Raw genomic sequence first — 23,346 nt, 5'->3', positions numbered from 1 at the left:
AAAAAGAAAATGTACGAGCTGTGATAACTGTTTCTGATAGAATGAAGATCAGACTGATATATTAAATATTCCTTTATTGGGTGAGAAAATCAGACCATGTCATAACTGCTTTAAGTCATACAGAATAGATATCAGAGTCTTAAACAGGCTGACTTCTGCTAAATGGGTCAAACTGGGCAGAAAGTACACAAACACATAACATCCTTATAGAATATGATGTAACACTATAGATCAACTTACCTCAGAAAATATAAAGCATATAAAACCAAGTTACCGCTGAAAGTACAAACATCACTAATGTCACATAACTTTCCTGACATGTGGCCAACAGCAATGTTTTAATGTTCTTAAACATTCGCACATAAATAAGTGACATAATATTCAGTACTTACTTTTGACAGTTCACTCTTCGGCCGCTCCCTTCTGCCGACAAAAATTATCCACACCCACCGCCGCGCTATGAATTGTGGGATATATGGGACCACGAAGTGTCCACCGGACCACGCTTGATATTTGGGGAAATCGACGGCGCATTTGGAGTATGCATTTGAAGTGCACTTTGAATTGGGACAGGCGTCGTCGCGTGGCGGTGACGTAATCGCACTTGAAATGCGTACTTCAAGCGTGCAGACGCGGTCCTGTCGGCCGCACTTTGAATTTCGTTGCTCTTTTTCTCTCCATAATACGTTTACTCGGAAACATAGTAGAGGTCGTCTTTTTTTTTTTTTTAAATCCTGCAAGTTTGTCCCCATTTACTCCGCAGTCCAGTAGATGTTTTGTTGCATTAACAAATATAATAAAATATAATCCTTACTTTATTTATTATAATTTAAAAAATGGTTAAAAACTCTTTAAGAGGTGTCAACATGGTAATATGCCGAGTGGCAGCGTTTTCCTTTCTCATTTCCACAGAGTTTTTCTTAATAAGTTGGAATGTAAAAACTTCCGGTATAAACACTGTCAATTTTACTCGTTTTTTTAAAGGCATGTCACATAGATCAATCTTGTATTTATTGACAATATCAACTAAGAAAATACAGTTTTAGTGGTTTGCTGTGGCAATTAAAGCATTTTGTGTCACTTTATACAAAAAACCCCCAAACAAAACCCAGCTCTTTGCTCATATTACTGCAGCTGTATATCTGTCGAGTTTGGCTTTGTGCTTGTCCTTTTCTTCCCATCAAATTTGACAATTTGAACACACACTTGAATTAAGATGTGTGCTTAGTCTTCTAGCAGTATGTCCAATTCTTCTAAAGGCAGTCGCACTCGCAGTTCTTTCTCTGTCAACAGGTCTACAAACTCCTGCAGGTGATCGGGGAACAGCTGCACTGCGTCCATATACAAACCCTGAACTCAGACACACACACACACACACACACACACACACAAAGAAAAGGAGGGTGAATTTTATGTACTAGCGACATACATACACCACTGATGTTGATTTAGTTTGCAGTGATGACTACATGACACAATAACATAGCGATAAGTGTAATTGGTTAGTTTGGTAATAATATGCTGAGCAAGGCAGTATATTGATCAAGTGGCAACATCTTTAATGAAATCATATAACAAGTAGTGTTGCCTACTGTGTGGCTAATTGTACTAATGTGCCATCAAATTTCAATTTCAGTTTTGATGAGAGAAATTCTCCAATTTTATGAGTCTGTCCACGTTAAACACAGAGACAGTAAAAGTTTAACACAGTAAAAGATTGAGCCCTGTCTCATCCATAACCTGTATATAAAAGATATACAGACCTTTTTTTTTTTTCTGAATTGTAACCAACAAAGATAAGGAGCAGTGGCTATCAGCAACTGATTCTTGTTATGCTCCTCTTTTCTCACCACCTCTCTCTTAGCTGCCTGTCCCTGAGTTTGGTCCTGCTACACGTTCTTCCCGTCAAAAGGGGAGTTCTTGCTCCCAACAGTCACCAAGTGCTAATCACTTGTGTTAAATCATCTTTAACACTGTTGATACTTATACATATATACATTCACTGGTGTCACCCTTAAGGGTTACTGGTATATACAACATTGTCACTTCTGGTTTCATTTCATTTCCTCTTTTTCAAAATCTGAGCATCCCTGTATAAAAGTCAGTTGGTTCTGAGGTAAAACAAGCTGCTGTTCATTATCTCACAGCTCATTTTCACTCGTATAACAACACCTGATGACTCTGCAGGGACTCAGCACAGAACTACAAATCAAGCTTTGGGAAATATCACTTTCACAGTATATGTGTGCCTCACCTTAGACCAGGGGATATTCTGTAAGGCCTTATAGAAGATTCCTGTGGCTTTATCCACTTTTCCTTCAGACACCTAAAAATTCACACGTTCACACTTTACATACACAATGTAAGCACGGTGACATTAGTGTATCCACATGCACAGAAGCACTTCTACACTTTTGTCTCCATGTTTAATATTTGTAAAAAGAGGACATTTTAGATCTTATTCCTGAAATGCAAGTATTAATATTCCTTCTTTTTTTGTTTTTTAAAATGACACTAAAGCTTTCAGATACCAAATTTCTTTTTTCTCATTCAAGCAGGATCAGGTCTCTACCTTCTTCCTAAAACTTTTAGTGCTCCAGGGCAGAACAGCATCAATGTGAGTTTGTATGACTGGTCTCACCAGGAAGTGGATGTACATTCTCCAGAGTAAAGGACAATGAGCCCCAGTTTCTGTTGCTATGGCATTTTCAAACAGTCCACGGATGCGGTTGCTGAGGCCATTCTCCGGCAGGATGGATAAGGGATCATCATGGAAACACGATCTATAAATACCGCAGACATGTACAGTTTAATGGACAGTAAGTGCTAATTATCAGTTGATTATGTACAAACTGTTTCTGTTTCTATAAAAGCTGCATTAAGTCAAACTAAAAGCAAGACTGCAAATCACTTAAATCTGCATATAAACAACATTAAACACTGAAACCTTTTGAGATGCTCTTCTTTCATCACGCTACTTATGAATCTTAATTTTTTTAAATGAGCAATTTAAATGTAGTTTTTGTAAATACTTTCGAAATCATCACCTTCTGTTTTTATTTGTAGTTTACACGGCATTTTACTTTTTTGGAAACAAAGATATAAATCATATGTGAACTTTGATGTGATCCTGCTGTCTGATGTTTGTGATCATCGTTTGTCTTTTTACCTCTGAGCTGCATCTACCAGCTGCTTCCTTTGCTGTTCAGCAACAATGGCAAAGAGACGTGGCACCACGCTGCTGCAGTTTCTGGTTACAGAGTGAAAAAAACGGCGTGCCCGGCCAGCGCTATGGTAACGGTTCTCCACCTGAAGCACAAATCACATGGAGGTCAGTCAGGCCAAAATAAACAAATAAGGTTAGGGCTCAAAAGGCTTTGAGAAAGACATCTAGAGAAGAATGAGGAAAAATGTGCTTTTATTAGCCTGACCTGTAGATAAATGCTCCAGAGAGGGACGCTGGTGGTCCAGACTGGGAGGGCCGACGTCAGCGTTTGTCTCAGTGTCACCAGAGGAAACACAGCGACGCTGTTGTGGTACTTGAGCAGTCCTGCCTGCTGCACGGCCAACGACTCACACTCAGCAGCTACCCTGCTGACACAGGGCCTGTTTGAGTCAGCGTCAGCTCTCGCGAGCTTACCCTCCTTGCTGCTGTTCAGCTGCTGTTCAGCTGCTGTTAACGTGCGGTGTAGTTCTTCCATCTTCTCTCTAACCTGGGTGTAGACAGCGTTGGCTGCTTGCACGCTCACCGTGAGGTACTGGAAAAGAGCGTAGCAGCCAACCAGACCTCTCAACCTCAGCTTCTCTCCCATCAGGTCGTCTTGAACTGGAGAAGAAAGGATAAGACAAAGAGCTCAAGCTCAAAAATAGAAAGGGCTCATTTTTAACTACATTAAAATTTTCAACAAGTTATATTAGTGTGGAAGATGGGTTTCCACCAGAAAAGCTGGGTTCAGTTGTATCCAGTAGATAACAAGAGAGTTCACATACAGCAAAAAGCATGACCCTGTCAAGCATAACGCTCTCAGCTTTGAGGACAAGATTGAGCAAGTTGAATAAATAGTGAAAAAAACATTCTGGTTAACTGAAATGAAATAAATAGAAAAAAACCCCAGATGTTTGTTTCTACAATATGACTAAATTAAATAAAAATACCCAGAAAATCTCTGATCTAGTCAAATCTGTAAACAACCAGGTGGAGGAAGCTTTGTTGCAGATATTTAGGACTGAGATGCCTAATGGAAGCAATGCGTTTATAGCATATCGCTTTGACCCTGACTACTGGTTGCTACAGCCTCTGGCTGCCTAGGTAACCCTCTAATGCATTTACCATCCTTTCATATTTAAAACAACTGTATCCTCCGCTTTCATTGGCAGCTCCGATGTTGAGAAAAAGTTCAACTCGGGAGCCATTTCACATATGTTGCTTTAAGTCGCTGAACGCCATTATTTTTGGTCACTATGTTGCTTCCTGTGTTTTTCATGTTTTATTTTATTATTATTATACTGTTCTGAACTTCTTACGTAACCATAAATCGTCTGATAAATATGCCACGCACTCACTGAATTAAACAAAATGAAACACAAAAAAAAAATAAAGTGGAGAAAACTAAAAACAGAAAAAATAAACAGAAAATACAAAATTACTGCTACTCTGATTGTGCAGTGAGTGTGGATTTATAGTAAAAATGTTCATGTCAGGTTTCTGAGAAGTTAAAAAGTTGGAAACTGATCAGAAAACAAACCTTTCCTGTTTTGGTCCAGTGCTGATAAACTGGCAGCCAGAGCCTGTTCATACGATTTTCTGGCTTTCAGGATGGAAACCGTGGAGAGGGAGGATGAAGTGGACGATGCAGAGGTTCCTTCTGCTAGCCGTGTCAGTACAGACACAGCCGGGGATGCTGTTACATCAGCCGGTTGACCCCCTCGCTCTTTCGCTCCATCCTCCAACTCCAGCTGGGACCACAGCAGGCAGAGATCACACAGAGCGAGACTGCCCAGCCCTTTGGGTCCCCCCAGTGCTGTCGCAGTGGAGAACACTTTGCGGGCCTCATCCAGGTTGCCCAGCAGCCATTCCAGGTGGCCGTACTCCCGCCACAACACTAATGACGAGCGATTGTCTGGTTCTTTGAGCAGCCGCTTGGCAACCCGCTTGCTGCTCTTCCCCTGAGAACGAAGGCGCTTTTTATTTCCGCTGTGCAAGCAGCGCATGACCTGACGTAAAAAAACAAGAACCAGAAGAGTGTAAGGGTTAGTCTGACCTCACTTTGAGTTTGAATGTAGTCAAATGAACCAACTCCTACCTTGAGTTTCTCGTACTGGATCCAGCTGAGTGACAGGAAGGCTCGGTAGTGGGGCGGAAGCACAGGCTGAAGCATACTGAACAAGTTCGTGAGGAACTTCTCGCCCTGTTTCCCAAGCCCCACCCACTTTCTTGTTCCTTGGAGAGTGGTCATGTGACCGACAGAGTTAATGCCACCATCAGGTAAATCATAGGAGGTCAGAGGACACTGGGGAGCATTACCTAGGATGGAAAAAGTTTTTTTTTTTTTAAGACTTCACCTCAGTTAGATTTAAAAAATGAAAGCTTGTTTAGACTGTTTTACCTTGAGTGAGCAGAGAAAGGTTCTCCAGCAGCAAGCCAGGCTGACCTGGGGAAACCGAGAGCACTGAGTCCACAGGCAAACCCAGAAAGCTCAAGAAACGGAGAAGCAGGCGGAGCTGGAGCTCTGGCGAAGACAAACAAATCAGTGACGGCCCGATGTCATCAAACAACACCTGGAATTAGAGATAGAGGTCAGCAGAGAGGTCAACCTACATGGTAAAGTTCACCAAAAAGAATATTTTGTCTTAAACCAATCAAACGCAACACCTGTCTGTCAGGATCCTCACAGTCCTCCTCTGACTGGCCCTTGGCTTTGTCGGGTCTCCAGGGCAACCAGTGTGTGGCTTCACGAGATGACTCCACATCCAGCCAGATGGTACCTCTGGGCTGGGTCCTGTCCTTCACCTCCTCTTCATCCTCTTCCTCTTCCTCCTCCTCCTCCTCTGTGGAAACAAACAGAAAGATTAGATTAGATTAATTACATCCCCATAAAGAGATCTTGGATCACACAAACTGCAATAACTCTTCACAGACAGAATTTCTAGGTGCAGTCATATAGCAGAGTTTTCCGTTCTTTGGGCTCAGAGAGAGAGGGAGGTCTAGGGATCTCTACTTAAACTGTTGGCTCGTGAGCCAAAGCCTGATAGGCATTATAAAATGGGTGGATAAATGACACTTTACACATGGCATGTGTAAGTGTGTGTGTGTGTGTGTGTGTGTGTGTGTGTTTTACCTGCAGTGGGTTGCAGCCAACCTCCTCGCTCTTGTTGGAGCATCCAAGCTTTCCAGCCTCTGGCGCCCAGCTCCCCGACCCTGGCCTCCCCGCTGTCCCAGAACGGCTCAAAGAACTCGACCTGTGGACAGTGAGGCAGAAATTTAACTATAGCAGGGCACAATTTATTTACTATTATTATTTAAATGACCAGCCAAGGCCACTTCACTGATCATCACATCCAACTCTGAGCAACAAATATAACTCCTGAAATGTCACACAAGTCCTCTAAGAGTAGATTACAACATTAAAACTCAGCGAGAACATACCTGCTGCGGAGTGGACAGCTCTCGCACGCTGTCAGGCTTGAAGAAAGTAAAGTCAATCATTGCCTGAAACAGAGCAGTAGCCTTCTCCGAATGACCGCACTGACGCAGGAAGTGACACTGCTGCCAAAAAATATCTGGGCAGAAAAAAAATGGATGTGGGATTTGTAGTCATACAAAGCAAGCAGGACTGAATGATGAATGAACCTCATGCTGAAATGTCTGTTACCCAACATATCCTCCTCTATTCCTGGCAGAGCCGGGTGAGACACCATGCTGCCATCTCGGACAGCACTGAGCGTGCTCAGACACTTGCCGTACGCAGAGTTGACCTTGGACACAGTGAAGCTGCTGAAATAGCTCTGGGTGAAGAGCAGATACTCCCTCCACAGGGGGGTGCTGTTTGGGTGGAGAAACACCTGAAACACAACAAATAAAGAGCAACATTATTACTTGTATGTGACATTTATTTTTTGATAGAATCAGTAAGAAACAGACACTCCTGAGGGTTTCCTCAGCATTTTAGGGACTTGTTGTGACATTCATACATAGACATACCAGTTTCTTCCACTCCTTAGCCAGAGCTGAGGGCTCCCAGAGCTCCTGGCAGATGAGGAGTCTCTCGAGTTGCAGAGCTATGCAGAGGGGGTTGGTGGCCACGGCGCGCTCTGCGATGCTTAGCTTTTTCTCCAGCACTGCCCTGTAGGAAGACTTGCGGCGCTCAGCAGCATCACTGCCCTGCTGCTCCTCCTCGCCTTTGAACACAGCTGCACTCGCCTCATCCTAGAGAGGTAGGGAGAGATTGGAAAAGGCGATGAAGTACCCAAACCTTATGTGATAAGCCAAAGAGCATGTTGGAGGAAACTCCATGCTTCTTGCTTTTCTGCTGACTGATTGAGGGCTTTATGCACACAAGAAGACTTTGTGAAACTTGCAATTTGCATGAAATGAAAGCATATCAATTAACTAATTATGTCTGTCCCCTGTTGTGTTGATTTCCTATTGCGGTTAGTAGTGACACTGAGTTAGAACCCCTGGTTTGACTTATGTGTATGATTTAAGCAGCGTAAGCCTTTACCAGCACATCTCTAAAGCTCTAGAAGAATTTTGAATAGTTGCTGCAGGCAATTTAGATGAATAAGCCTCTGAGGAGTTCAACAAATCCACTTCTGAGTTACCTAAATGGTTCTTCAGTGGATGAACGTTATTCAAGTAAATCAACCATCTTGTACTTTCATTGCTGTTTTGGTAATAATGAAGAACGTGAAACACTAAATCTTCAATCTTTGTGAGAGTGTTTTGGAGCACCAGTGTGAGGAGTGCAGGTTCAGAGGTGCAGAAGGAGCCCACGCTGCAGGACTTCCTCTCAGTAAAGTGAGTGGTCACTTGCCTCAGATAAACATTCCCCCTCAAAGTTCACTTGCACTTTCAGAGTCCAGGGTAGGAGTAGAGGGAAGGTTCAGACGTCAGACAATAAAATGCTGTCAGTCAGAAAAAAAACATCTCCACTGCCTTGATACATTTGATTACTGCTTCTTGTGATGTTCTCATGAGAGGTGAGCACACGTCAGGAGTCCGCAAACTTTTGTTAAAAGAAACCACGTTCTGAAGCCCTGACATTCCTGCAGCAGTATTATAAAGCAGCGTGTGTACCTGGTATCGTATGAACTCTATCCACAGCTGTGTGTCTGTTGGCTGCTCTCTCAGCTGCCTGTTGAACTCTTCGGTCCTGCCACCCAAAAGTGCAGTGCCCTCCTCTGTGTGAGCGTCCTCCTTTTGCTGGTCTTGGTGTCCTTTCCCCTGCAGCCAGAGGGCCGTTGAGGAGTCATACACACCGAGGGGATTCACCGATGACGTCTGCCCTCTGTGAGCTAAAAACATAAATAAATTTTAAAAAATCAGTTACATTTTAAGTTAAGTTTAAAGAGTTAAGCTTTAAAGACCAACATGAGAAAAATCAGAAGGTGTCAGAGATATTTCAGTCCACTTAAATCCTGGAATAAATGTGACACTGTGATGTTACATCCTTTTAAGCGTAGCACATTTTTTACCAGCCCGTTGATACAGATGTCCCTTAAACACATCACAAGTTTTGAAAAGAAGAAAGCTATGACAATACACTCGCTGAATATGTGTGCTTGTTTTATCATACCAGCATGACAAACAAAGGCAAATACTGGCTTTTAACACACTCTGACCTAAACATTTTGGTTTTAACAGTCTTAGTTGTTGTTTTAGTTGTTTTTATTGAGTTATTATATTTATTTATTTGCTTTTTTTCTATATTTTACTGCATCATTATTTTACATTTTATTTGTTTTAGTGGCATTTTACATTGTTAAGCACTTTGTGCAGCATGAACTGTTTGGAAATGTGCTATATAAAGAAACTTAACCTTGCCCTTGACCTACTGGTTTTAGTTCATCAGAGTCTCAAAGCTACATAAAAGTGAGACCTTGTAATGTTTCCACACCCATTAAAGGCCTGTTTGGGGGTTAAAGGATGAGGATGAGTGTTTAGCTCTTCTTCTTCTTCTTCTTCTTTTTTTTTTTCTTTTTTGATGGTTTAACTTGGGGGTATAACGTTTGGGACATGGATGTGCAGGCAGATAAAGATCCTAACAGAGCCACAAAAAAACCCAAAACAAAGCATAACTGTGTGACTATGTCTGCCCCTTCCCCAATACATAATCTAACAGAGAAAATGATTTTAGCCAAAAATATGAGAACTGACAACAGCCAAAGAACCTCAAACTCATTGAGATCTCACTCACTCAGAGCTCCAAAGTTTGAGGGAGATGAGATAAAGAGAAAAGTCAAAGAACAGTCAAATTATTAGTGCCATGGCCCGTTAAAAATGTGAAGGTCTAATCTTGTTTTCTTTCCTTGAGAAAATCATCAAAAGCTGCTGACATTTTCTGGTTTAATGTGCTTCTTCTTGGTCACTTGCGCAAGTCTAAATGAGACTTTCAGTTCAAAAATGATCAGCACTAAAATGGCGCATTAAGCATGAAGTGGCTGAATTCTCTCTTTGCCACACCCAGCTACACCCCATACCTTTATCTCCTTCTTTAGTGTCTGCCTCATCATCACCCAGAGGGAGGAAGATTGCGGAGCTGGTGCCATCGCTACCATCAGAACTCGCTGGTAATGCAGGAAGAGCAGGCGCTGCCTTCAGCAGCTGTCGACTGACTGTAGAGTAGTATCTGTCCGCTGCCTTCTTCCTGTCGCCGCCTTTCTTCTTCTTCTTATTAGTCACCTCTGAGTCCTCCCAGCTGACCCCCTGCCTGTGAAAGTCCAAACCCAGAGCCGAGCTGCCTTTCCTTCTATACCTGGAACACAAAAATGGTGCAGCTTATCTCAGATTGTAGGTTTTCTTCTGTACTCAACTGTACAGCCCATGTAACTTTATAATTTGGTTCAAAATAAAACCTTCAGCCAGTCATTAATAGGGTAAAAAAAAACAAACGGATGAATCCCACGTTTTGGGAGCATGGTTTAAGATTTGTCCTTTGTGTCCTGATTTTACACTCAGTACAGACATTACAGTCTCCGCTCTCCTTAGGCTGTATGAGGATTCCTAAAAGACACATCTGATGGACAGAGGAGGCTTATAGGAAGAGCACAAGTGTATCCTTTGCAGAAGTGTTTTTACCTTCAGAGTATAAAAAAGGCATCTCACACGGCTGGAAAATACAAACCACGCCTTGAACAAAACTCTTTAAACAACTCATCCTTTTTATTCGTGCACTGCTTCATTTATTGAAAATGATCATTTTTCTTTGTGAGATTAAAAAAAAAGTATAATGTCCCGTCATATTGTACCATGTTGGAAACTATTCAAACGCAGCTTTAAATGTGAGCATGGTTACACCTGAGATCATTTTAAGTTAAGTTTAAAGAGTTAAGCTTTAAAGACCAACATGAGAAAAATGGGAAGGTGTCAGAGATATTTCAGTCCACTTAAATCCTGGAATAAATGTGACACCGTGATGTTACATCCTTTTAAGCTTAGCGCATTTTTTACCAGCCCGTTGATACAGATGTCCCTTAAACACATCACAAGTTTTGAAAAGAAGAAAACTATGACAATAAACTCACTGAATGTGTGTGCTTGTTTTATCATACCAGCATGACAAACAAAGGCAAATACTGGCTTTTAACACACTTTGACCTAAACATTTTGGTTTTAACAGCTTTAGATGTTGTTTTAGTTGTTTTTATTGAGTTATTTTATTTATTTATTTGTTTTTTTTCTATATTTTACTGCATCATTATTTTACATTTTATTTGTTTTAGTGGCATTTTACATTGTTAAGCACTTTGTGCAGCATGGACTGTTTGGAAATGTAGACACAGTTGGGCTATAACGACACTGTTTATGATGCAGTTGTGTCAAATGTTTGCAAGAATGTCATTTTCCTTGTGTCTCTTCTCGTGTGTCTTTTCTGTGAAGGGCTAAAAAAAGAGTCAAGTGTCTTTTACCTGGCTACGTCTCCTCTGTACAGGGACTTGTAAGTCCAGTTGGCGGGGTCTGGTTTTCGGTCCACACAAAACGGCTGCTCTGTGGGCGACTGGAGGTCATCCAACCAAGAGAAACGGTTCGCTAACTGAGGAGCCTCCCGCCTGTTTCCCACAAACATAATTACAGAACAGAAGTGAGGTTATGCTCAGTGTATAAAAGTATAAGTTTATGCCTCAGTGATGTTAAAGATGTTTGTGTACCTTTCAGCTTCTTGCTCCTTTTTGAGATCACTCGGGTAAATGGTTTCAGAGTCAGATGCGCTGCTGTGCGAATACCTCCCGCTCTTTTTTTTGTGCTTTTTCTTCTGTTTCTTCTTCCTTTTCTTCTTTCTGGGTGCCACACCATCCTCGCCGTCCTCTTCAGAGTTGACATCTCTGCTAACACTGAGGGTCAATGAGGAAGAGAGGAAGAGTTTGATTTGGCAGATTTTTTAGAGCTCCTCCTGGGACTGAACTGGGCAACAATGAATTTCTAAGGAAGAACCAACACATTTCACAGTTCAGTGACCAGAGTTGGATTCTTTTACCTTGGTTCCTTCTTGTTTTGCTCCTCGCTGGTCTTCTCTAGAAATCGACCGTGAAGAGAGAGCGCATCGCCGGTCTGAAAACTATTATTCTTCAGCCAATCTAACTCTGAAAATGAGAGCAGACAAGACATAACTACAAGATAATCAGGAGGACTTAGAAATCATGAACAATGCAATCTGTCTATCCCAAGTAGTGATACTGCACTGTGCGAGTGTTTTGGACCACAACACTTTACATTTTGCATACACAATAAACTTCTTCCCATTTCTTTAGTCAAATCAATGAAAATAGCAAAGACAGTGCAGTATAACAGACATAACATGGCATTTTTGCACCAACAACATGATTCTTCCCTAAGGGGCATTAGCTGAAAACATGGCATATCTCTGGATGTTGTGCAGGGAAAACTGAGAGTAAAACTGAGGAAACTGGACGAATGGAGAACAAAAGCAACAGGCCTAAAAAACTATCTGCAGATGAACTGCATTTCGCCCAGCAGTATTGAAGATCTTGTCAAAGCTGATGAAATTAAGAACACAGAAGTACCATCAGATTCTCATCCACCATGTAATACAATCTGAAAAGTTTATGACCTGCAACAGCTTTCTTTTTAAGTACGACAATGATCCCAAACTTACTGTCAATGCAGTTAAACTACAACTGGATAGAAAAACACACAATGAAAAACTATGAGTCATGGATTGGCTGCCCCAGAGCCCGGACCTCAATTATTGAAACAGTGTGGGATCATCTAAAGGTAGCCAACATTGAAAGAAGATCTTTGAATGTCCATCAAGAAGACTGGAAAACTATTCCTAAAGAGTACTTAAAGAAATTACAAAAAAACTCCCTCAGAGAGAAGAAAGTTGGTGATGCCAAATACTGATTTCCAAGATGTTTTTAAAATTTGAACAAACTGAGTTTTTACCATATATACTGTACCTCCATGTATTTTCCCACTTATTTCAAGAAATCACTCAGTCTATTTTCCATTTTCCAAACAGAGAAATATCAAAAATCAAGGGTGGCTCGAGACTTTTATACAGTATTATAATTTTTTGAAATACTAATGCTGAAAATATTCATAGTAGTAAGTCAAAATTTATAGTGTCTAAAGATACTGACAAGCCGTTTAGATTATAAAGACGTAAAATCATCGCTGTTTTAGCTCAAAGACAGCGAGTTTCTTGGACTTCCAAGAGGAAAAACATATCGTGAAATGAGAGATAAAGCTAAAAGAAGTTAAGATATTTTGTGTCATTCAGTTCCAGCGATGAGCGGCTGATCTGACAGCGAATATCAGGTCGTTGTTTCGGTCAGATTTTAGTTTTCCGGCAGACTGTCAGTCTAACAGAGCGTCCGGGTGAGTGCTAACCGACATTAAAAACCGTGTATTACAGGAAGCAGGGATCACCTGTGGAAGAATCTCTAACTTTGTTGCTTGCCTCTTCTGCAAACGCTGGAAACAGCGCCATGATGCTGCGTCACTTAGAAACAGGGCGCAGGAATGTGACGTCACAACGGCGTTTGGGCTCGCCAAAGTAAAACATGAATGCTGTTTGGGGATTTTTCAAATGTTAAAAAATTAAAATCCCATTTCTGTTGAAGAGTAATATACTCACTTAAAAAATTGTCTTTTCTAAACAGATAATACATTCGGAAATAAGAAGGAAAGACTTCAGATTTTATTTTAATCTATTATTTTCTAATTTAAAACGTTAAAAGAGCCCCTGTTGACCTGAAAGCTTGAGTTCATGACTGCGTTGGCAGCTTTGGCTATTAATTAACAAATATAATCTCTCCTGCCCACGGGTACTTAATATGGAATAATCTAGTAGAAAAATAAGACTATTCAAACTGTACAGCACTGACACAAATGACAGATGGTTGACAAGGGAAAGTTGATTTTTTACTTCCTGTTACTAAATAATGGCTTCTCTGGGACTTCACTGAAATTGTTACAAAGCTATTTGACAAATCCTAGGCAGACTATCAATGATAAGGCATTTAACATGTGACTCCACATGTTAAATGCCTTATACCTAGCAGTTTGGGGACATTAAAGTAAAGTAAGTAAGTAAAATAGGTAAAGGTCCGTCAGTGATTAGAAGAGGTGTACAATTAATGACACCAGTTTATAAAGGAGGTTCTAAATGCATAAGTGTGATCGTTGCTATGTAATCCCTTCCAGTGCTTCAGCAAAAGAAATTTTAAAAAATGAAATAGGTTGGCACTTTTTTTACAGTTTATATTGCACATCAGAGAACTACAGACACATTTAAATTTTGTTAAAATCGTATTATCAAAATCAGTATGAACTGTAATGAAAATTGTTTGGATAGTGAAGACAGCTGATGGCAGTCCAGTGCTGTAAAAAAGTATTTGCCCCTTTCCAGATTTTTAAGTTAGCAGTTTTTTTTCTTTTTGTATTTTCTTTTATTTTTTTTGCATATTTGTCACATTTAAATGTTTCAAATGCTTATCTTGTTTTTTAATATTAGACAAAGCTAAAACTCAGTAAATACAAAATGATCAGTTTCAAGGACTGGTCTGAAAATGAGTGAAAAAGGATCCAATGTCCAAATAAAATTTCCTCCAGAAAGCCTGGAAATGTAATGCTCAAGATGACTTTTAAAAACACACAAATGTCTCCTTGGAAGCAAAGTATAAAGAAATTAGGGATGACTCAACACTTTTGCACTGTACTGTCAAAAATAAAATTAGAAATGCTCCCACGTCGTCATTAGACCTGGTATTTAAATTTGATTTTCTCCCGATTGAATGACTGAATGCACATGGGACTGTTATTTTATCATCGCTGACTCTAAAATATAACGACTATGTCACATGGCAACTACAAACGATCGCCTGTCTTTGGCGTTAAGATTCAGTCTCCCTATTAGGTTTCATGTCGTGAGCTCGTGTATCGGGTAGAAAATGAAGTTGATCCTGAAAAGTCTTTCCTGGGTTTGTTATTCAAACCTGAGTGACGCGCACGCAGAGCTTTTGCAGGCAGGTCTCTAAGAGACGCGTTGTGTGCTGAATGTGTGCACAGTTCTGTCCGTGTTACCGAGGTAACGGACCTCTTGGGATCACTATCCAATCAAAACCCGAAACCAAGGTGTTTGGGCCAATCCGATTCCTAGTCTGTTTTGTTTGACACTTAGTTCCTCCAATTGCCTTCTCGGTGTCTCTATAGCTGGCAATGCTCCTACCTTCTCAGGTTAGTCCGTTGTTGGTTGAGCGCTGGATCAGTGTCTACTCTTGGCTGTTCAGAAGTTTTTCATTTCGACCAAAAAATGAGGGAAATAGTTCATCTGCAGGCCGGCCAGTGCGGCAACCAAATCGGCGCGAAGGTGAGAGTGATAGTGGTTTTAAGTGTTTGAGTGTTTGAAGTTTGAGTGCGCAGGCCGCTAAATTAAATTAGCGCCAGAGCTAATCATAGCGCCGCTCATTTTGACTGAGCCGACTGATTTAATCGTTTTATTCTGTCCCTGTGTATGTGTTCCAGTTCTGGGAGGTTATAAGCGACGAACATGGCATCGATCCCACCGGGACTTACCACGGGGACAGCGACCTACAGCTGGAGCGAATCAACGTGTACTACAACGAGGCTACAGGTTAACTTCACACTGCACAGTCTGATCTAATTTCTGGGTGAGCTGAGGTAATTCAATAGCCAGCAGAAACTTGGTTAGTACAGCCACCGTCCAGCAGGGGGGGCATTAATCCCCCCCCTCCCCTCCTTCAGAGTCAGGGGGCTTTTTCTTGGCTCTCCTTCCTGGTTACCGTCACTCAGTTTCCAAGACAAAACAACAAAAACAAACCCTCGCCTAGCAATGGTGCCCACAAATTAGACTGTTCCCGCTTTAACTCACACTTAGGACTGGGGCGATATTATCACTGAGTTAAAAAGGCAAAGCATTAAATATGTTGCAGGCAGTTTATGACAACTGTAAAGTTTTTGTAGTTAAGTACAGTAAGTATGTGTGTATTCTGCAGTGGGTTTGCTCATGTCATAGTCTGGGTCATTCTACGGTGACGTCTGTCTCCCATCCCCGGCCTTTGCAGAAACATTTTAGGGTTATAGTTTATTTCTGTGTTTAAAATAAACATGTTATTTAAACAGTTCCTGAGCTATCAGTTTGGCAGTGTTCGTTTTTAATCTGTCATAGAGTGGCCCAAGCACCACAGTCAGCTATAGCGGCTAAGCGCTGTGATTTCATATGAAGTTCAGAAATGAATGAATGAATAAGTAAATAAATAAGTTATACAATAGACACAATACACATATAGAAATGTAAGAAATGTAGAACAAATATAAAATGTATAAAGAAAGTAATGATCCTATGAAGTTGCCTCACCGGTGTTACTGTGGAAAAACAGCCTATTATGAGTTCACTTCCTATTACTAATTTCCTTAAGCTCTGTAAAGAATTCATCATACCACCTCCCAGTTTTGTGAGCACAATATGACAACATGTGGATTTTATGAAAGGGACTTGGTAAAAACAGCCATTACTTACTCAGAAGTCACCGGTGTTACTATGTTCAGAGGAACTTTTTGCATAAAATATTTGTATCTTATGCAAATGCTAAATTTATTTTTATCATAATGAATCCTCTTTTTGTCAGGTATGGCTTAACTGAGTGGCATGATGATTAATGTGTCACTGGTGTTACTGTATGGGGTTTATTATTTCTGTCACATCACACTGATATGATAATAATTTCACATCAATTGAATTTTGTTACAAGATATAAGGGATTACATCACTATTCATTTTTAATTGTTCTTCAAGTTATCTTCATTGTTATAGCAAATAAATAGTTCCATGAATGGACAAATATCATGTGGTCACATTTTAACAAACAAAACTGATGATAATAATAAAAGATAATCCCCAGATCCATTATTATTGACATTCTTCTGTCTGAAGAGAATGGGGACCAAGTATTTAATTAAAGCGTTTTAAAGGAGTCCAAAGAAAATGTTCAAATACCTTCAGAAAACGTTGAAAACTTAAACCGCTTTTGCCAAAGTTGCTCCTTTGGCAAACACCACTTACACAAGAATTCAAGTAGATGTAGATAAAAGATTTAAAAAAATAAAATAAAAAAATCATTAAACTGTCTTCTGATTTTTATTCGTTTTAATTAATAAAAGAGCAAGTTCTATAATGTGGTTTAGGTTTAAATATTTTAAAATACATCAATTTTAAGATTCTCTGCTATCTCAACATCAGACATTTCTGAAGAAGGACCCCTCTATTTCCTTTTACTTTTTTTGTTTTTTTAATACTACACCAAAAGAAGTGTTTTGAGGGGTGAAGGATTGAGAAATTTAGATGGTAATTGGTAATAAAACATACCCGTCTTGATTTGGTTGTTTTTGGTGTGATTTTCACCTTTTGTTAGTTTTTTCCCTCTGTAGTTACCTGTGATAATTTGGGCTTGATTAGTTTTTGTATTTATTTGCCCTTCGCGTAGTTTGCTGATAGAGCTCGGAGGATTATTAAGGATTTATAACTGATATTAAACAGGTGCCCTATCCCTAAACCAATTATATAATCTTGAAGTTAAAAGTGTGGCTTTTTTTTGTCATCTGTCTTCACCAGGTGGGAAGTATGTCCCTCGTGCGGTCCTGGTGGACTTGGAGCCGGGCACAATGGACTCTGTGAGGTCTGGCCCCTTCGGTCAGGTGTTTAGACCTGACAACTTTGTCTTTGGTGAGCCTTTGAAAGCTGAACATTCATTCTTTCATCATCCTGGCTGTAGAAAAGTAAAATGGAAAGTATTTTGACCAAAGGAAAAAAAAATCTGTGTTTGTTTGTTTTAATTTCTCTGTATGTATTTATTTATTTGTTTGTTCAAAAAAACAGTGGAATAGTATGTTTTCCAGTGATGTTTCATGTTTGGCTGCTCAATGTAAGTAAATTGTGTTTTAAATATGGAAATGGAGTCAGTGGTGTCAGATTTCTATATTTGCTTGTGACACACAGGTCAGAGCGGGGCAGGGAACAACTGGGCTAAAGGCCACTACACTGAGGGGGCGGAGCTGGTGGATTCAGTCCTGGATGTGGTGAGGAAGGAGGCAGAGAGCTGCGACTGCCTCCAGGGCTTCCAACTCACGCACTCCCTGGGCGGAGGTACGGGCTCCGGCATGGGCACGCTGCTCATCAGCAAGATCCGCGAGGAATACCCGGATCGCATCATGAACACTTTCAGCGTGGTTCCCTCCCCCAAGGTCCGTATTTAACGTCCACATCATTCCAGATTAACTGTGTGGGGCTCTTAACGCACCTTCTCCGTCTTCAGGTGTCCGACACAGTGGTGGAGCCATACAACGCCACCCTCTCCGTACACCAGCTGGTAGAGAACACGGACGAGACTTACTGCATCGATAACGAGGCCTTGTACGACATCTGCTTCCGCACGCTGAAGCTCACGACGCCCACCTACGGCGACCTTAACCATCTTGTCTCGGCCACAATGAGCGGCGTGACCACCTGCCTCCGTTTTCCCGGCCAGCTCAATGCGGACCTGAGGAAACTGGCCGTGAACATGGTGCCGTTTCCCAGGCTGCACTTCTTCATGCCGGGCTTTGCGCCCCTGACCAGCCGCGGCAGCCAGCAGTACAGGTACAGCAGCTGGTTACTGTTAGCAATGCATATTTTGAGTTTGAATTAAATCTCAACTAAAATATCTCTTAATTTTCCTAGGGCGTTGACCGTTCCCGAGCTGACCCAGCAGATGTTCGACGCCAAGAACATGATGGCAGCATGCGACCCACGCCACGGGCGCTACCTAACGGTCGCCGCCATCTTCCGAGGCCGCATGTCCATGAAGGAGGTGGACGAGCAGATGCTGAACGTGCAGAACAAGAACAGCAGCTATTTCGTGGAGTGGATCCCCAACAACGTGAAGACGGCCGTCTGCGACATCCCTCCGCGCGGCCTCAAGATGGCTGCCACATTCATTGGCAACAGCACGGCCATCCAGGAGCTGTTCAAGCGCATCTCTGAGCAGTTCACCGCCATGTTCCGCCGCAAGGCCTTCCTTCACTGGTGAGAGACACGCCGGTCCATTTGTAGCCCGAGTGCATGCCCGAGTGCGACGCGTTAATCACCTCACCGCTTCTGTTTCAGGTACACGGGCGAGGGCATGGACGAGATGGAGTTCACGGAGGCCGAGAGCAACATGAACGACCTGGTGTCCGAGTACCAGCAGTACCAGGAGGCCACGGCCGAGGAGGAGGGAGAGTTCGAGGAGGAGGGTGAAGAGGACATGGCCTAAAAATCAGCCACGGCTCTTTCTTCTTTTTCTCCCTTTTCTTCTTTCTATGCAACAGTTTCAGGTCAATGCAGTTCAGACGTCGAGAAGTTAAACAACTTTTTTCTTTTCTTTTTTTTTTAAGAACAAAAGTTGTCATATAACACCAAGTTATTTAGAGCGTACAGGTCATCTCCACGCTTTTATGTGTTACATGTTTGTTTTTGTTCCCCCATATGAGTGTTTTCAGCCTGTTCTCTTTCTTTTCTGGTTAGTGTCACCTCATCATTGCGCTCTGTTTCTAAATGGATGATGTCATTAAAGGGAGCCTGACGCATATTACAGGAGGTTTGATAAAAAAACTCAGTTTAAAAAAGATGTAGCAGTAAATAGAACATAGAAAAAGTCCTGTTTGCGTAGATCACTTACCCTTTGCACTGTTTGATGTCACCACAGATTTTGAACATGACCCAGCTCCAGCTTTAACATGTACTAATGATAGAATGTAACACTGACTAATTCATGGCACTTTCTCCTGATTTTTGACACTCAACGTTTCATGTAGAATATAATTGTTGTTTTTAAGCGGAATTAAATATTTAAGATTTATTTTAAATGAAAGAAAACACTGAGAGCGTCAGGAACTCGTCACTCCCACCTAACTTTGTGTGCTTGTTCTGATTTTGTAGAAGAATTTGAATAAAGTTTGTCTTTTTTTGTGAAGCGGTGCAGTACAGCCATGATATTTTTACATTATCATGGCTGTACTGTACATTATCCTGATATCCCTTCTATCCTAGCAAATGCGTGTGACATCCAAAACTTCCTCAATCTGAAATGGCAAATTCCCTGTTGGGGTTAATAAAGTTTGGTGCTACATTTGGTGGATTACTTCTACTTTTGTCTTTTTGTGTACTTAAAAACAAATAAGTCAGATGTGCTCAAGGCAATTGGTTAATAATTATTGCATGATGAGTGCAGATGCTTGTGCAGTAGTACAGTGGGGGTAAAGATGAGAAAACATTTAATATTCTGAGTTTTTGTACAGACATTATGCATGTTCATAAGTGCATCTGCAAGCATGGCTGCTGACTAAAAAAACATATCATTGATAAAAATGTAAATGTTAAATTCCGTTTTTTTTAAAAAAGGAAAAAGTTAAGTTAAATTTAAGATCCAATGTCAAATATGTGTGTATTTGATTCTGGCCTCTTTAATTACTGGTGGCTCGTTTTAAATCATAGAACTAAAAACAATGGATATATTTTATAGATTTACTCTTTAATTTTTATGATTTTGCATTACTTTTCCCTAATTTTTAACAAATATGAGACCTTTTACACAGAATGCTGGATAATTGTAGTTAAATGTTTATATCTGAATCACTGGTTAGCCTGATATGGCCAGGTCTGCTCATCTCTTGCTGTCAAGGGGTGGAGTAAGGAACAAAATGCAGGATGGGGAACAAAGTGGATGAAATTAAGAGGAGATGATAGCAGCAGGGAATGAGGAAAGAAGCAGCAGAGAGCTTGGATGTAACCAGAGAATGCAATGAGTTGAAAGCTCTCTATGTGACATACTTAGCCTTTCAAAGGTGGAAACACCTTCCCATCTGCTGTGCTCTGGGAGTTTGACACTCACACACATCCTGAGCTGCTATTTGAAGGCCCTGGGGGACGGTTGCCATGGGTCGCTCCCCAGCTGTGACAATAAACAGGCTCCACTGTCCCCTTAGGAAACACACAACATTTGTCAAAGTGGGAGAGTAACTGAAACTGCTGCAGGTCTACTTTCCATCATGAACACTGGCAGGTAATGGTAGACTTGAGCCAGGGACTTCAAAACAGCTTGCTCTGACAGCAATCTGGGAAGACTGTACAGAGCAGGCGTTTCAAGAGGAAGCTGGCCAAGTACCAGGGACTTCTGGAAGATCGCAGGAGACAGAACAACTAGAAAACCCACAGATCAAAACACCTGTAATAACTTAAATGAGACATTTCATCCTGTCTCTGTAAATGTGGTCAGAAGTTTATATCATGGGCTTTTAATAATTTTTAAAAGTGTTTTTCTTTAATGACTTTAAAACATTTCTAAACAACTGCAGATTTTTGCATCATCAGTTCAACCAACTGTACATAATTACAAGTTATCCCTGCCATGAACTGGAAACTGCTGGAACTCCTGCATCTCTGTCCACAGAAGTGTTTTCTGATATCACCATTGACGGAGAGGGTGTTGATTAAGACAAAAACACAACGTCAAATGCTTTCTGGAGAAAGGTTTTATGACCAGATGAGACAAAGAGAGAGCTTTTTGGCCACTGTGCCAAGTGATATCTTTGGAGGAGTAAAGTGAGGCTTTCAAATCTAAGAACACTGTGTGAACTGTCAGGCACAGTGGTGGTAGCATCATGCCAGTGGTACTGGTACATGACACAAAAGGTATGGAATAATGAAGGAGGATTACCTCCTAATTCTTCGGTTTCACTTCAAATCAGCAGGTAGAAATAAAATCTTGTTTTATTGGGTCATTAAACATGTATGCTGTACAATCGTTACAGAAATCAGTAAAATCCCAAAACTAACATGACATTCACACTCATGACGAGTGGATGTAAACTTCAGACCACAGCTTTATATATGTCAGTCAGTTTTGGTGCAAAAGATTTCCCTGCAACATTCAGAGGTCTTTTTTTGTTTTAAACTAAGGCTTGACCCATATTTTTATCTGCATACTCAGATGGGGGAATTTTGCATTTGGTGATAACCTCTGTTTCAGATCTATTCATGCAAAATAAAAGCTGCTTATGTGAAGTTTGTTTCCTCGTCCGGACATGCCACAGATTTGATCTTTATCCACCTTCATCAGTATAATGGCTACTTTCCTTTAACCCTTGTCCAGCTGCACAGCCACACAGCTAACAATAGCATGTTTTTGTGCGTGTTTGAATAAAGCTCAGTGCAAACACTCATCCATGTCGGGTATTTGACTTCATCTCTCCGTCTGCTTAAGCTGCCACAATTATCATGGCCAGAATAATCCACCATTGTGAAATGTTGGATATTTTGCAGTGTGTCGGGTAAATTAGAGTCTAAATATAATGAAAGGCTGAAGAGAACAAGACAAAATTCAGATTTTCAAACCGTTTCTTTTGAAAAAGTGGGGAAATCAAACTGCATTTGATCATGAGAAGATTTTACATCTAATTTATTCAAAGGGATTTATCAGAAGCCATCAGAGAGAACAAGAACCTGGCGATTGCAGATGAAGGGAAATAATCCTGAATATTTAAATGACAGATAACAAACCGATGTCATTATGATTGGAAACTTCCTGGTCCTGTTTCTTTCATTTACATGGAACTAAAGAAAGAAAATCAGCAGCTTGCACATCATTTACAAAATTTGTTCTCAGTTCGCAAACTGCTCCCCTTTTTTTCTCTGGTGTGCCTGTAGTTTCTGCTTTTTATTGATATATACACAGGAATGACCATGAATGCTTTCAAACTAATATAAGATGATATGAAGATAAGTTAGAGCATTGTTTTTGAGGTCAAAGTGAAGCTGACTGTTTGTTATCTAATGTACTGAGTTTATTTGTATGAGTGTGAATTCATGCTTTTTTTCCTCTCGTCTGTTTTGTTTTTTATTTATCCAGTTTTGGGATTTGGGCGTCTGCCTCCTCTTGAATAACAGGAATGCCTGTTTTCCAGAAGTCATGAAACCGCGACTCCATTATGCAGCTGACCCATGACACGGTGACAGGATTTAGTAAACATTAATCGACCTTCTGTGCCTTACCTTACTTCCTGCCATGTGTATAGAAACAAACTTGAAACAGCTGTTTCACATACAGACACTACTAGTCGTGCCTGTTTTTTTTTCATATAAACCACACTGATAAGCCACATATGTACGCTCACCAGTCACTTTCTAATACTTGCTTGGACACTGTTTTGCCAGGGCCACCTTAATTATTCGTGGCATAGATTCAACAACGTACTTTTTGGTCCATGTTGGCACAACAGTGTCACACAGTTGCTGCAGACTTGTCAGCTGCTCGTCCATGATGGGAATCTCCTGTTCCACCACATTCCAAAGTTTCTCTATTGGATTGAGATCTGGTGACTGTGGATGTAATTTGAGTACAGTGAACTCATTGTCATGTTGAATAAACCAGTTTGAGATGAGTTGAGCTTGAGTTTTCCCACTGGAGGCGGCCATCAGAAGATGTGTACACTGTGGTCATAAAGGGATGGTCATGTTCAGCAGCAATACTCGGGTAGGGTGTGGCGTTTGAATGATGCTCAGCTGATAGTGTGCCAAGAAAATAGCATTACACCAGGCAGGATGGATCCATGCTTTCATGTTGTTCACATCA

General features: G+C 41.0%; 2 protein-coding genes across 2 annotated transcripts; one reads left to right on the top strand and one right to left on the bottom strand.

Annotated features, from left to right (window-relative positions):
• Positions 1–877: 877 nt before the first annotated feature.
• Positions 878–13,249, bottom strand: nrde2 (NRDE-2, necessary for RNA interference, domain containing). Its single transcript, XM_019348731.2, has 19 exons — positions 13,109–13,249; positions 11,694–11,799; positions 11,368–11,550; positions 11,128–11,268; positions 9,700–9,974; positions 8,297–8,514; positions 7,202–7,426; positions 6,873–7,062; positions 6,647–6,780; positions 6,339–6,459; positions 5,873–6,048; positions 5,607–5,778; positions 5,304–5,524; positions 4,746–5,214; positions 3,432–3,826; positions 3,170–3,309; positions 2,642–2,783; positions 2,255–2,326; positions 878–1,350 (listed from the first exon to the last, which is right to left on the bottom strand). The coding sequence occupies exons 1-19, from the start codon at positions 13,167–13,169 to the stop codon at positions 1,225–1,227; spliced, it is 3,567 nt and encodes a 1,188-aa protein (XP_019204276.1). The 5' UTR covers positions 13,170–13,249; the 3' UTR covers positions 878–1,224.
• Positions 13,250–14,889: 1,640 nt separating this feature from the next.
• On the top strand, positions 14,890–19,854 carry LOC100691897 (tubulin beta-4B chain). The gene is made up of 7 exons (XM_003445441.5): positions 14,890–15,050; positions 15,206–15,314; positions 17,313–17,423; positions 17,697–17,941; positions 18,013–18,335; positions 18,417–18,761; positions 18,843–19,854. Exons 1-7 carry the CDS (start codon positions 14,994–14,996, stop codon positions 18,988–18,990), a joined length of 1,338 nt encoding a protein of 445 aa, XP_003445489.1. The 5' UTR covers positions 14,890–14,993; the 3' UTR covers positions 18,991–19,854.
• Positions 19,855–23,346: the final 3,492 nt, after the last annotated feature.

Source organism: Oreochromis niloticus, linkage group LG19 (assembly GCF_001858045.2).
Source record: "Oreochromis niloticus isolate F11D_XX linkage group LG19, O_niloticus_UMD_NMBU, whole genome shotgun sequence".
In the NCBI taxonomy this organism is placed as follows: Eukaryota; Metazoa; Chordata; class Actinopteri; order Cichliformes; family Cichlidae; genus Oreochromis; species Oreochromis niloticus.
This window is presented reverse-complemented; position numbering and strand designations above follow the sequence as displayed.